Source organism: Momordica charantia (assembly GCF_013281855.1).
Source record: "Momordica charantia cultivar OHB3-1 chromosome 3 unlocalized genomic scaffold, Mcharantia_2.0 BLBB01000003.1, whole genome shotgun sequence".
Taxonomy (NCBI): Eukaryota; Viridiplantae; Streptophyta; class Magnoliopsida; order Cucurbitales; family Cucurbitaceae; genus Momordica; species Momordica charantia.
In genome coordinates, this window is record NW_028275161.1 from 6,511,480 (window position 1) to 6,526,170 (window position 14,691).

Genomic DNA, 14,691 nt, shown 5'->3' on the forward strand with positions numbered 1-14,691 from the left:
GAGTCGCCCAAATTAGAATTGAAAGCCCTCCCGCAGCATTTAAAGTATGCTTACCTCGGGGCATCCAACACGTTGCCTATTATTATTGCCACAAATCTAACTGTGGAAAAGGAGAGCGAGTAACTGGCAGTGTTGAGGGAACACCGGAAAGCCACAGGCTGGACAATTGCAGATATTAAGGGGATAAGTCCCAGTTGTTGCATGCACAAGATTGTCTTAGAAGAAAATTGCAAGAACTCAGTAGAACCACAGCGGAGGCTCAACCCTAAGATGAAGGAAGTTGTAAAGAAAGAGATTATAACATTGCAACACCCATACAGTGAATGGATGAGTCCAGTGCAATGTGTTCCAAAGAAAAGGGGGATGACAGTGGTTGAGAATGCTAAAAATGAGCTAATTTCCACTCGGATAGTGACCAGTTGGAGAATATGTATGGACTACAGGAAGCACAATCAAGCTACAAGAAAGGACCACTTCCCATTACCCTTCATTAATCAAATGTTGGACAGATTAGTTGGGCAGGAGAATTACTGTTTCCTTGATGGATACAGTGGATATGACCAGATCACTATTGCGCCTCAAGACCAACACAAAACAACATTTACATGCCCGTATGGAACTTTTGCCTTTAGGAGGATGCCCTTTGGTCTGTGCAACGCTCTAGTCACCTTCCAGTGCTGTATGATGGCTATCTTTTAGGATTTGGTTGAGTCAGTGGTTGAAGTCTTTATGGATGACTTTTCGGTATTTAGAGCGAGCTTTGTTGAATGTCTATCAAATCTTCGATGGGTGTTGCAACATTGTGAGGAATCAAACCTACTGCTCAACTGGGAAAAGTGCCACTTTATGGTACAAGATGGCATAGTGTTGGGACACTGAGTTTCAAAAAAGGGATTAGAAGTGGATAGAGCCAAGGTCGAAGTCATTGAGATGTTGTCGCCACCAGCTAATGTTAAGGGAATCCGAAGCTTCCTCGACCATGGAGGGTTCTACCGATTGTTTATAAAGGATTTTTCTAAACTCACAAAACCTTTATGCTCATTGCAAAAAATGATAGGGTGTTTGATTTTTCTACTGACTGTTTGCAGGCATTCTTTGCGTTGAAGTATGCACTCACCCACACTCTGATTATTCAATCACCATACTCGAAGCTTCTGTTCTAACTAATGTGCGACGCTAGTGATTTTGCAGTCGAAGCAGTGTTGGTGGAAAGGATAAAGTGTTACATCCAATCTATTATGCCAACAACACATTGATAGAGGTTAAAATTAAGTATACCACTACAGAGAAAGAGTTGCTTGCGGTGGTATTCGCTTTTGAAAAGTTTAGGGCATACCTGATAGTGCGAAAGTGATAGGTCACACTGATCACGCTGCGTTGAAATATTTGCTGACCAAGAAAGACGCCAAGTCGAGGTTGATTAGGTAGATTTTGTTGCTACAGGAATTTGATGTGGAAATAAAAGATAAAATTGGCTTTAAGAACTTAGTAGCTGACCATCTGTCCAAAATTATTGGAGCAGACGAGGGTAAGAAAGTTGTAGTCATCAAAGATAGCTTTCCAGATGAGTAGTTACTCACCTTGTCGCATAAAGATGCTAGAGAGGAAGAGCCTTGGTTTCCAGATGAAAATTTTTTAGCAGGAGGAATATGCCCAGAGGGATGGACAAAGTTGCAGCTGAAACGATTCTTCCAAGAATGTAGATTTTACTATTGGGATGATACCTATCTGTATAGATTGGGGCAGGATAATATAATTCGAAAGTGTGTCACCAAATCGGAAGCATCCCAGATATTGAAGAGCTGTCATGCTGCCCCTTATGGGGGACATTTCAGTGGACAAAGGATAGTAGCCAGGTGCTTTAGAGTGGTTACTTCTTGCCATCAACTTTCAAGGATGCTCGCGAGTTGGTCAAAAGCTGCGACGAATGTTAGCGGGTTGAGAATATTTCGAAGAAATCATAAATGTCGTTGACCTACATCTTGGAGGTTGAGCTGTTCGATGTATGGGGTATGAACTTTATGGGCCTATTTCCCCCATCTAACGGTCATTTGTTTATCTTAGTGGCAGTGGACTATGTGTCTAAGTGGGTTTAAGCAATTTTGTGCCCCACGAGAGATGTTAAGGGGGTGACCAAATTTCTCTTAAAAAACATCTTCACCAGATTCGGCACACCAAGAGCAATCATAAGTGATGAAGTGTTGCACTTTGTGAATAAAGTCATGGCAGGATTGCTAGCAAGATATAACGTCAAGCACAGAATTACCATAGCTTACCATTCTCAATCTAATGGCCAAGCAGAAATTTCAAACAGAGAAATCAAAAGCATCATAGAAAAAGTAGTGAACGCAGCAGAAAGGATTGGTCACTCAAATTAGATGAAGCTCTATGGGCATATAGGACGACATTTAAAACTCCGCTAGGAACGTCTCCATACAAGCTGGTGTTTGGAAAAGCATGCCAGTTACCTCTGGAACAGGAACACAAAGCTTTTTGAGTAATGAAAAAGCTGAATCTCAATCATGCTGCAACAGGGGAAATTAAGAAGCTACAACTTCAAGAGTTGGAAGAATTTTGGAGGGATGCGTATGAAAATGCCAAGACTTATAAGGAGAAAACAAAAAAAATGGCACGACAGTCATATACAACCCATAAAATTTGAAGTGGGGCAGCGAGTTCTCCTGTATAATTCAAGGCTTAAGTTATTCCCTGGGAAGTTAAAGTCTAAGTGGTCTGGACCATTTCAAATAGTGAAGGTTTCCACTCATGGAGCAATAACAGTAAAGGAATTAAAAATGGATAGATATTTTACTGTAAACAGGCAGCGATTAAAGCACTACTGGGGAGAATATGTTGCAAGGGTTGCTGGAGAACTGTTGCGTCCACACAACTGTGTTGACAACACATGAAAGTATACATGAAATCATCGGTTGTAGTACATAACGAGGTCGTATCCACAGGGATTTTTGGATAATATTTAAACTATACATGTAGATACCAACAGAGAAAAATCTAAAGAGTTGGCATATGGAAATAATCTAAAATAAATAAAATAATAACAAGACAACAGACGCTTGCAACAGACACGATTTTCGATGCTATCAACAAGAAAAAGCTCTAGCACAGAAAGCGATAATGAAGGGTTAACAGATATCAAAAAGGTGGGGGAGATTCAACATACTTTCACAGGTTATCAACCTACCCTCTAGCTTACTAACATCTATTAATGTCCAGCTCAATTCGGTTTCCTTCCGAGACACCCCAAACATGAGTAAGTACAACTTCTGTTGCTAAATATCCAAGCAATAAACGCAAGCTCAAGGCAAGATTAGAGGACCCGATTCCTTAGTATCCCTAAAGCTATAGAAAAGCAATAATCACTAATAAAGCAAATCAGCACCCATAAGCCCTCCCGGGTCAATACAGAAGCTAGCAAACACGACAAAGTGGCCAACAATGTCACGGAAGATTGAAGAAATACAAAACAACTTTATTTAAAAATAGATGCAGCATCTAGAGGTTCAGTATCAAGTTAGTTACAACATGTAAATCTCCCCCAAGATGGGGTTTAGCTCAACATGGGCGAAGAAAACAAAATAGAAGAAAAGAGAATACAACCCATTTCAGGGAAACAGCAAAAGGAAGCAGAGAAGAAGAAGCAAACAACTCGTCTAAGTAGGTGAGCCTCCTCTTTCTATCGTCAGCTATCGCCCCGAAAATGGAGATATTCCCTACTCTTGTCTTTTCAGCTCTCAAATTTTGTCTCTCTTTAGATCTCTGTGGCGACTAGGGCAACATGTCCCTTTTATATCGAGTTCGTTTTTAGGGCACCCAGCTAAAAATTATACGGACACGGTAAATCCCGTGTCTGGGTTGTTACTACACAGTGAATCCATGCTCCAGCTTTCATCTGCTCTGACTTGAACATGCTTCATCCACTCTGCTCTAGGCTCAGCAGTCTTTTCATACTTTGTCTTCATTTTCCAAACTTGTGCAATTACACCAGAAATAAGAGATTTTAGCGTACCTTTTAGCTAAAGCATTCAAGACTTGGGACTTTGGCTTGATATTCGATTTATAAAGATTTTTCATGATGTTTAAGAGCTAAAATCGACACACTTTGACAATTTCTTGTACAAAAATACCTAAATAAACACTAAAATAACTCTCTTTTCGAGAATTATCAAGCACACCAGCTAGCCCCTACGTAAAGTGGAATCGCTAGCATTCAAGAATAGAGATGCTAGCCTTTAACTTTTCACATTCTGCAAAGCTCCCATTTTCCTTAGTTTAATTTTAATTCGTTTTTATGTTAGGGTAAATCTTAGTTCTTAAAAGTTGATTTGATTTTAATGACAGGTGGTTAGAGGAGTGACAAGAAATTAAATTGCAAAGCAAGAGAGAGAGCAGTCATGATTGTGGTAGGTGCATGCCAGTGGCGATGGGAAGCTTGCAGGCATCTAAGTAGGGTAGCACGCGGTAATTTCCCTTACCAATTGAGGAAAGGCGGTACGAGGAAATTTTTTAGTGGGAGGCGGTAAATTTTTTTTGTTTTGGTTGGAGGTAAGTGGGAAATTCAAATTTATTTAAATGTAAAAAGAAAGGAAAATCATGGGAGGGGTTAGCCTTTAAGTTTCCCTATTTAAATGCCACCACCCCAACCAACCACCCCACAATCAGCTTCCCCTTCGTCTTCCTCCATCCTTGCAATCGCTCCGCCAAAACCCTAGCCTCTCGGCTTTAAAAGCCTTGCCAATCATCTTTTCACGATACACAAGATGCCTCGCTACAAGCAAAAAGCCAACCTCAAGAAATTAGAGCTACCTCTGACAGACAGCTCATCGGAGGACTTCGCCGATGCAGATTATCAGTCAGTAGCAGCGGCAGTCCCCAAAACTCCATTAGCGTCTCTGCCCAAGCCCCCTATTGCATTTACATCACACTTGGCACCTATTTCAGATATGGAGCAGTAACTGTTGGATCGGTATGCCAACCCTAGAGAGGTGAATAGGGTTTAATTAACAAAATATAAACTTTTTAATAAATTGGCCCAATTTAAATAAAAATAATACACTTTTTGAGATATGCAATTTTAACTAAGTAAGATAAAATAAATTCTAAGGCAAACAAGAGAAATTTAAAGCAAACAATAAAATTCTAAGATTAATTGCAAAAATAAATAAAAGAGAGGGTTAGAGAAATTTGACATCGGGAAATTTTATAGTGGTTCGGCACAACTGTCATACTCCACTTCTCAAGCACCTATTTGGTTGTAAATTGAAATTCTGACTGTTGCCACGGTAGGAGTCAAACCGATATACTGCTCTTCACAAGAGCAAAGACGATCCTCTCTACGGTGAGAATCACACCGTTACAATGAGTTGAAGATTTTGAAACACACACTTACAAATTCTCAAATAAAGTAAATAATATACAAATTTGAGCTCACAAAAATTTCAATCCTCACAACAATAAATTTCTCTCACAAATAAGATGGAAAGAAAAATTGAGAACTTGGAGAGATTAGCAAATGAGAATTTTGAAGTTATGGAGGATTGAGAATAATAGAATTGTTATATAATTTTGAATGAGAAGTTTAGTTTAAATAGAGGGAAGAAAATGGTAAAAAAATCAAATTTAATTTTGAACCATTCGATCATAATCATTAAAAAGGAAGGATTGAGATAATTTTGAAAAAAATAAATTAAGAATAATATATATATATTTATAATAATGATAAAAGAAAATAATATATATATATAATAATAATAATAATAATAATAATAAAATAATATATATATATGTGAGAAAACGGTAAAGTTTTCAAATTTTTCATTTTTTTAACACTGATACAGCATTTAATGCTCACACATTTTTTTTTTACAAAGTTACCGTTTGTAACTTTTTGAATTTTTTTTAATCTTTTTCTTTTCTTTTTCAATATATATATTTTTAAAAATAAGTTTGTCACTTGTCAGCTTACAAACTGTCAACGTCATCTTCTTTGGTATTTTTCCTTCCAATTTGTTTCGATCGTAACTTCTTCGTTTGAGTTCTGATTTGGATGATCTAACAGTCGTTGGAATCATTGTAAGGAGTTCTATGCTGTGGACACTTTTAAATACAAAAAATGTCAATAAATAAAATTAAGTTTGTTGTCATCAAAACATTAATTAATTAATTAATTAAAATTAATTAATTTGAGATTAAGGCTAAAACGCCAACAATCTTCCCCTTTTTGATGATGACAAACTTCCAATGAAAAATACATAGACATTTAATAGTCATCATAGTAAATCCAAAATATCATACTTAAAAATCATTCAAAGATTAATTTCTCCCGCTCAATTGATACATCCATGGAATAATAAACCAATAAATCACGAAATATTTTTAGAGCAATTTTTTCTTAAACTTCTCCCCCAATGGAATCATCAAAAAGAACAAAAAAAAATAATAATTAATAACATAAAAAGCTCCCCCTAAAAATATGAACACAATTTTGCATAAATGCTCTCCCTGTCAATATGCATTTAAAAAAAATAACAAATACAAAATCAAGATGCATCACAATGAATAATACCAAGCTCAAGCCTAATTTTGCAAAAGCATTCTTCATTTAAAAGGTTGGTAAAAATATCCGCTAATTGATTATTTGAGCTTACAAATTCAAGAGTAATATGACCGTTTTGCAGATGCTCTCTTATAAAGTGATGTCTAATATCAATATGCTTAGTCCTAGAATGATGTATAGGATTTTTAGTCAAATTTATGGCACTTGTATTATCATAAAATATAGGCACATTTTCAAACATTAATCCAAAATCACAAAGAGTTTGTTTCATCCAAAGAATTTGAGAACAACAACTAGCAACCGCAATATATTTCGCTTCGGTAGTTGATAAAGCAACCGAATTTTGCTTTTTACTAAACCAAGAAACTAAGGAACTACCAAGAAATTGGCAAGTCCCACTAGTACTCTTTCGGTCAAGTAAACTACCCGCAAAATCCGCATTGGAATATCCTACCAAATTAAATTCAACATTTCTAGGATACCATAAGCCTAAATCAATAGTTCCAAGCAAATATTTAAAAATTCTTTAACGGCATGCACATGAGATTCTTTAGGACAAGATTGAAATCTAGCACAAACACATACACTAAATATAATATCGGGTCTACTAGCGGTTAAATAAAGTAAGCAGCCAATCATACCTCGATAAGTCTTTACATCCACACATTTACCTTTCTCATCATTGTCAAGCTTAGTGGATGTGCTCATAGGAGTTTTGACAATTTTACCTTCATTGAATTTGAACCTTTTGAGCAAATCCCTTATGTATTTCTCTTGACTTATGAAGATACCATCCTTGAGTTGTTTGATTTGGAGTCCAAGGAAGAAGCTAAGTTCTCCCATCATACTCATTTCAAATTCATTATGCATGCATTTAGAAAATTCTTCACACATAGAAGGATTAGTAGAACAAAAAATAATATCATCCACATATATTTGCACTAAAAGCATATCATTTTCTTTAGACTTAATAAAGAGAGTAGTGTCAATTTTACCCATTTTAAAACCATTCTCAACAAGAAAATTACTAAGTCTATCATACCAAGCTCTTGGAGCTTGTTTTAAACCATAAAGAGTCTTTTTCAACATAAAAACATGATTTGGAAAATCAAAACTTTCAAATCCCTGAGGTTGTTCCACATAAACTTTTTCCATAATATAACCATTTAAAAAAGCACTTTTCACATCCATTTGGTACAAAATAAAATTCTCATAAAAAGCAAAAGCAAGTAACATTCTAATGGCTTCTAATCTAGCAACAGGTGCAAAAGTTTCCTCATAATCTATTCCTTCTTCTTGACAATAACCTTGAGCTACAAGTCTAGCTTTATTTCTAATGATATTTCCACTTTCATCCATTTTATTTCTAAAGACCCATTTAGTCCCAATTATAGAAGCATTAGAAGGCCAAGGGACTTCCAAACTTTGTTTCTTTCAAATTGGTTTAATTCTTCTTGCATAGCTAAAATCCAAAATTCACCACTTTCGGCATCTTTAAAACTTTTTGGTTCAATTTGAGAAACAAAAGCAATGTTATTAAACATATTAAGGGAAGAACGAGTTTTCACATCTTGTTCAGGATCACCAAGAATTAAATCCTTAGGATGAGATGGAGAATACTTCCACTCCTTAGGCATGGATGAAAAATCGTCCACCTTATTTTCGTTGATGCTCACTTCTTGCTTACTTGAAGCAATCTCTTTGCTTTTGTCACTAACAAGTAAATCTCCAAAATTACTTTCTAAAGAATCACTACAAAAAGAATCATTAGAAACAACATTGCAAGATTCATCAAATACCACATGCATAGATTCCTCAACTATCAAAGTTCTTTTATTGAAAACTCTATAAGCTTTACTAGTAGAGGAATAACCAAGGAAAATACCGACATCCGTCTTAGAATCAAATTTTCCAAGCTTTTCTTTGTTATTCAAAATGAAACGTTTGCAACCAAAAACTTTGAAGTACCCAATATTTGGAATTTTGTTTTGCCAAAGTTCATAAGGAGTTTTATCTAAAGAAGGTCTAATTAAAACTCTATTTAAGACATAACTGATGGATAATATACATACATGCGCAGCGGAAGTGAGCAAGAATTGAAATAACAATCTAGATGCATAATACAACCTAGGATTAAACATGCATGATCATACATTATGATGCTTAGAGATAAGTAGAGAAAAATACAAGCCTTTGTAGCTTTTCAAAAATCTTCAAATAGCTCCAATGAAGGACCACCAAGAGATCTTCCTAGCTATTCTCAAGGCTTGGAATAGAGTGGTGGGACTCTTTTTAGAGAAGGAAAAAATTAGAGAAAAGTGGAGCTAAAAAGAGTTATGTAAGCTTTTTTTTGAAAAAAATAGCCAAAGGTTCCAAGACCTTTAATGTTTGAACAAAGGCCTTCTTAAATAAGCAAATTACATGCAACTCTTGCATATCAAAGTTCACCAAAAGCTTACAACACATATTCCACTTATGCATGGCATGGCTAAGTGTCAAAATGCATGTCTAAGTTCACCAAAAGCTTACAACACACATTCCATTTATGCATGCATGGCTAAGTATCAAAAAGTTGATTTTTGAGATTTATTTAAATGTTCCACTCAACAAGTTAGTGGAATTTTCCACCAACTTGGTTAAAAACTTTATTTTAATCTACTTTAGTCAACCTTTGACTTTCTCTGGTCAAAGTCAACTATTTGACTTTTTCCAAAATTCGATGTTTGATGAAATCCATGCCTCCGATTAATGAATCCACATTCATAATTTTAATATTTAAATCCTATTTAAATATTTTATCCAAATTTCTCAAATTGATATCATATATCAATTACTTAATCATATCTCATATGGTTAGCCTGATTCGTACGATTCGAATTATTCCTTCAAATTATTCCAAGTTCATTCCTATATGAGCTAACCATGGGACCTTATGGACCTACAGATTATGAGCTCCAACGATCCGAGATTAACCGGTTAAACTCTTTAACCTAGTTAATCAACATTCGTTAACTACCGGGTCACTCCACTAAAGCCCGTAGCTGCACTCTCTTCACTGTAGATATATTATGTCCATTTGATATAACCATGATCAGTAAGTCGACCCTTCACAAGTTGTTCGTAATTACAGCTAGGTCAAAATACCGCTTTACCCATGTAATTACCTCTTGTTCCTTAAGTCCCACTGATCCTCTAATAAACAATGATTTGTAGTCCAACTATAAAATCAAAAATCCTCTCAAACCTTTTGATGAGGGTGGCGCCTATTGTTCAAGACCTGGATTCAGCCCTTAAGAGAACAACCTTTCTACTATCCTAAAATTGGGTAGAAGTGAATTCCTTCTTGCACCCTATGTCCATAGCTATCTACCGGGCCTTACCCCTGAAATGGGAGGCTTATTGAGCCAGCGATGTTGAGCTGCTCTCACCCATGCAGATCTAAGGGTAATCCCGAGTAAACAGAAGTTCATAATTAGCTCAGGATTAAGATCGAGTTACCTAGGCCATCAAAGTCGAGATAGTCAGTTTCAAACAGTAAACGGTGTTATAAAGTAAAAGTGACTATCTCATGGTCCGGACTTATGCAAACTCTTTGCACGGGACACCCCCACTCACATGTCTTCACATGAACGAATTAGGATCACATCGTTTGTACTAGCTACAAAGTGGGCCGCATCCATAGTGTCCCTAGAATAAGGCGCCCAACCTTATTCCTATACTATAGACCATTTAGACTGTTAACTCAAACTTGATCCATATTTATGTCTCTTACATAGAGTTTGAGTCTCAGGTAACAGTCTAGGATCCTTTATTTTATTGGATTTAGATCTAGTAAGAACATTTTATTAGATCAATGACTACTTATTGATTAAAACCATTAATAACAACTTTATTGAAAGATAAAAGTATATCTGGCATTTTCAAACTATGAGTTTCAGGACATAAAACCCAACAATAACAAGCGGTATTAACGGCCTACGCCCAGAAATAAGAAGATAAACCATACTCATGTAACATTGACCTAGCAAATTCTTGCAAAGTACGATTTTTCCTTTCAACCACACCGTTTTGTTGAGGAGTTCTTGGAGCGGAGAAGTTATGAGAAAATCCATTTTCTTCACAAAAAATTTCAAAAGCATTACTATCAAATTCTCCTCCATGATCACTCCTAATTTTAGAATAAAAAATCCTTTTTCATTTTGAACTCTTTTGGCAAAACTAGAAAAACTTTTCAAAGCATCATCCTTATGTTTTAGCATCAAAGCCCAAGTAAATATTGAAAAATCATTAACTATCACAAAGGCATAATAGTTCCCTCCAAAACTAGCAATTCTAGAAGGGTCAAATAAGTCCATGTGTAATAGTTGTAGGGGTCTTGTAGTAGAGATCATATTGTTAGATTTGTTAGAAGACTTTGTTTGTTTACCCATTTGACAAGCATCACAAACTTTATCTTTTTCAAATTTAAACTTGTGAAGACCTCTAACCAAAGAATTCTTGGAAATATTTGAAATTAAGTGCATGCTAGCATGTCCTAGTCTTCTATGCCATAACCAAGAATCATCATGCAAGACCGATAAACATTTATCACTAATAGGACAATCATTCAAATCAATAGTATACACATTTTCATCTCTATTTTCAACAAATAAAACTTTTCTATCACTAACATTTTCAATGATGCAATTCTTTTTATCAAACACAACTCTAAATCATTTATCACACAATTGACTAATACTAAGTAAATCATGCTTTAAACCATCAACCAAAAGTACATCTTCAATCAAAATAGACGATTCATAACCTATACTACCCTTACCTATTATTTTACCTTTCTTGTTATCACCAAAAGTTACAAAACCTCCATCATTTTTGGAGAAAGTGACAAACTTGGATTGGTCTCCCGTCATGTGCCTTGAGCAACCACTATCCAAGTACCACTTACTTTTCTTGGAAGCTTTCAAACAAACCTACAAACACAAAAGTTTAAATTTGATCCTTTGGTACCCATACTTGTTTGGGTCCTAGAAGGTTAGCATTAACAAACTTGGGGATCCATTTCACTTTTGTATTTTTATTGAAAGCATAAGATTTAGACAAGTAAAAAGAATAAGACTTATGTCCATACTTGCCACATGAAAAACAAACTGTTGGCTTTTTTACCCTTAATCTCGGTTAATTAATTTAATTAATTAGTATTTTGATGATAACAAACACACTTAGTATTAATTGTTTTTGGTGTGTAAGAATTATTGTTATAAAGCATAAATTTATTATAAGCTTCAATCATATTATATGATTTATTGATAATATATATTTTATTTATTGATAATTTTAGTGTTTAAATAGTCTACAGCGTAGAGCTAGAAGCAAGGATTTCAATGGATTTTGAATTATCCAGATCGGAGCTCAAACGAAAAAGTTACAACGAAAACAAGTTGAAAGAATGATATGACGTGGACGTGAACCAACAACAAGGTGACATGTGGCAACTGAAATTTCACAAAAAAAAAATAGATAAAGAAATGAAAAAAAAAAAGAAAGATGTTACTGTTAGGTAACTTGTAGAAAGAAAGAAAAAATAATTATATATATATATCATGTCAAATCTGACATTTGTTTAAAAAAAAAGAGAAAAAAAAAGGAGAAGGGAAATGAGAAATAGCCGTTGAAGTTTATATATATATATATATATATATAATATTTTATTATTATTATTTTATAATTATTTGTTTTCAAAATCAATTATTATTTTATTCAATTAAAATCTCAACCTTTGATTTTCAATCATTAAAGATCTAATGGCCCAAATTCAATTTCGATTTCAAATTTATTTTCAACTTTTCCTCACCTATTTAAACCCCACTCCCTTCAACATTTTATACAACTCATTCTCTCCCAATTTTCTCTCCAAATTTCTACATTGTTAATCTCTCTTCAAAGCTTTAATTTTTGTTCTATATTCTTGAGGGAGATTTTTTATTTGAGAGATATTTGAGCTTCCAATTTTATTTCTTTTAGCCAATTTGAGGGCTTTTATTTGTAAGATTTTTTCCTTACAAATTTTTTAGCAAATATTTGTATACCCACTCTTTGAGGGAGTTTGTAAGTTCGTTCTCAAATTTCATATCCTTTGTAAGGGTTTTCTTAAGCCCTAAAAAGAGCATTTGTAATGGTTTGATCCTGAACCGTGGAAAGGATCGGGTTTCTTCTTGCTCCCGGAAAAAGAAGGTTTTATACCGGTTTGACTCCTACCGTGGAAAGAGTCAAAGTTTCTTAATCGAATACCCAAGAGGCGCTTGGGGAGTGGAGTAGGCCGGTTGTTGCCGAACCAGTATAAAATTTCCGGTGTCATTTTCTCTAACCCTACTCTATTTAATTTTTGCAATTAATTTTCTTTATTACAAATTGCATAAAATTAATTGTTCGAATTTGTTATTCATATTTATGCTCAATGTTTATATTTGAATTATTTGGGTGGTGAAATTAATTAGGGTGTTTGTATTTCTAATTTATTGTTTAATTTGTGATAAAATTAATTGTTCCTAAGAAAGTTTACTTATTTGTTTAAATTTGGGTCCACCGTAGTAAAAAGTTTATAAAGTTTAATTAAACCTTATTCACCCCCCCTCTAGGGTTGTCATACCGATCCAACACAAACAACATTATGCAATAAATTATCTTTTACAACAAATTTATGCATCCTACTTTTCTTGGAGAAAATTTTTCGTCGAGCATTGTGAAACTTTGCTCTTTCAGAAAAATTTCTTCTAGTAGTTTGAGCATATTTTAATTTAAAGCACTTAGGTCTTATATGATCTTCAACACCACAATAATGACATATAGGCACAAAGTTAATTTTAGCATGTTTAGATACAACCTTAGGTATATTAAGCTTAGGCACAATAGGAGATGCTTTTACAAAGATAGTTTTAGAACTTGAGGGAGTAGAGCATTCATCAATATAGCCTAAACCTCTTTTATCACCATAAGGCTTACCAACTTCAATTATCTTGTCCAACCTTTGAGCACTTATTGTAAACTTTTTAATAGAATCTTTAGCCTTATCAAGTTCCACTGAAGCATTTGATTCATTTTTCTTAAGCAATTTAATCAAATTATCTTTTTCACAACCATCATGCTCAAAAAATCTAATTTTATCAAGTAATGCATTTTTCTCATCACAATCAAGAACATGCTTATCACAAGAGAAATTTATAACATCATGCTCATTTTTCTTTAAGCAAGCAATATCATCAAGCAAAGACTTATTTTCACTAGTTAAGACATTGTATTTCTTTTTAAGCATAACATATTTAGAACCAAGCTTTTCTAAATCATTTTGCATATTCTCAAAAGCTTCAAACAACTCATCATAAGAAAGGGGATCAAGAGTTACCTCATCATCTTGTTCATCTTCCTTGTCACTATGAGCCATGAAGCAAAAGTTGGCCACTTCTTCATTCTCACTTTCACTTCCACTTTCATCACTATCATCCAAAGTAGTCTTCATTGCTTTCTTCTTGGATTTCTTGGATGATTTAAGAAGAGGACAATCAGTTCTAATATGACCCGATCTTTTGAATTCATAACAAATTACCTCATCCTTTTTGCTATTTTCACCTTTTGACTATTTTTGGTTGGAGAGATGCTTCTTGAATTGTTTCTTCCTCTTGATGAATTTTTTATACTTACGTGAGAGATAGGCTACATCATCTTCATCAAGGGCATTCTAACCTTCTGAGTCAACTTCCAAGGTGATGGCCTTTAATGCTATGCTCTTCTCTTTCTTTTTCTTCTCATCCTCCATGTTTTTCTTGATCTTTATCTCATGCGTCATCAACGAACCAATGAGTTCGTCCATGGAGAGAGTCTTGAGATCCTTTGCCTCTTGAATGACGGTAACTTTAGGCTCCCATTATTTAGGCAAGGACCATATAAGCTTCTTTACCTTTTCAAGATTTGAATATTCTTTTCCAAGTCCTTCTAAAACATTGACAATGTTAGTAAATCTAATAAACATATCGGAAATAGCTTCATTTTCATCAATTTTAAACATTTCATATTGATGAACTAACATGTCAATCTTTGTTTCTTTTACTTGACTAGTTCCTTCA

The 14,691-nt window shown here is 34.5% G+C and overlaps 1 protein-coding gene across 1 annotated transcript in view; it reads right to left on the reverse strand.

Moving 5' to 3' along the window:
- LOC148212248 (uncharacterized) overlaps positions 1–14,087 on the reverse strand; it is a 31,072-nt gene extending 16,985 nt beyond the window's left edge. The window contains exons 1-3 of the mRNA XM_088122163.1: positions 13,898–14,087; positions 13,455–13,651; positions 11,406–11,544 (exon numbers count right to left, since the gene is read on the reverse strand). Of these exons, the coding sequence (XP_087978289.1) occupies positions 11,406–11,544; positions 13,455–13,651; positions 13,898–14,087 (526 nt within the window). The remainder of the gene's footprint in view (positions 1–11,405; positions 11,545–13,454; positions 13,652–13,897) is intronic.
- Between the last annotated feature and the right edge of the window lie 604 nt (positions 14,088–14,691).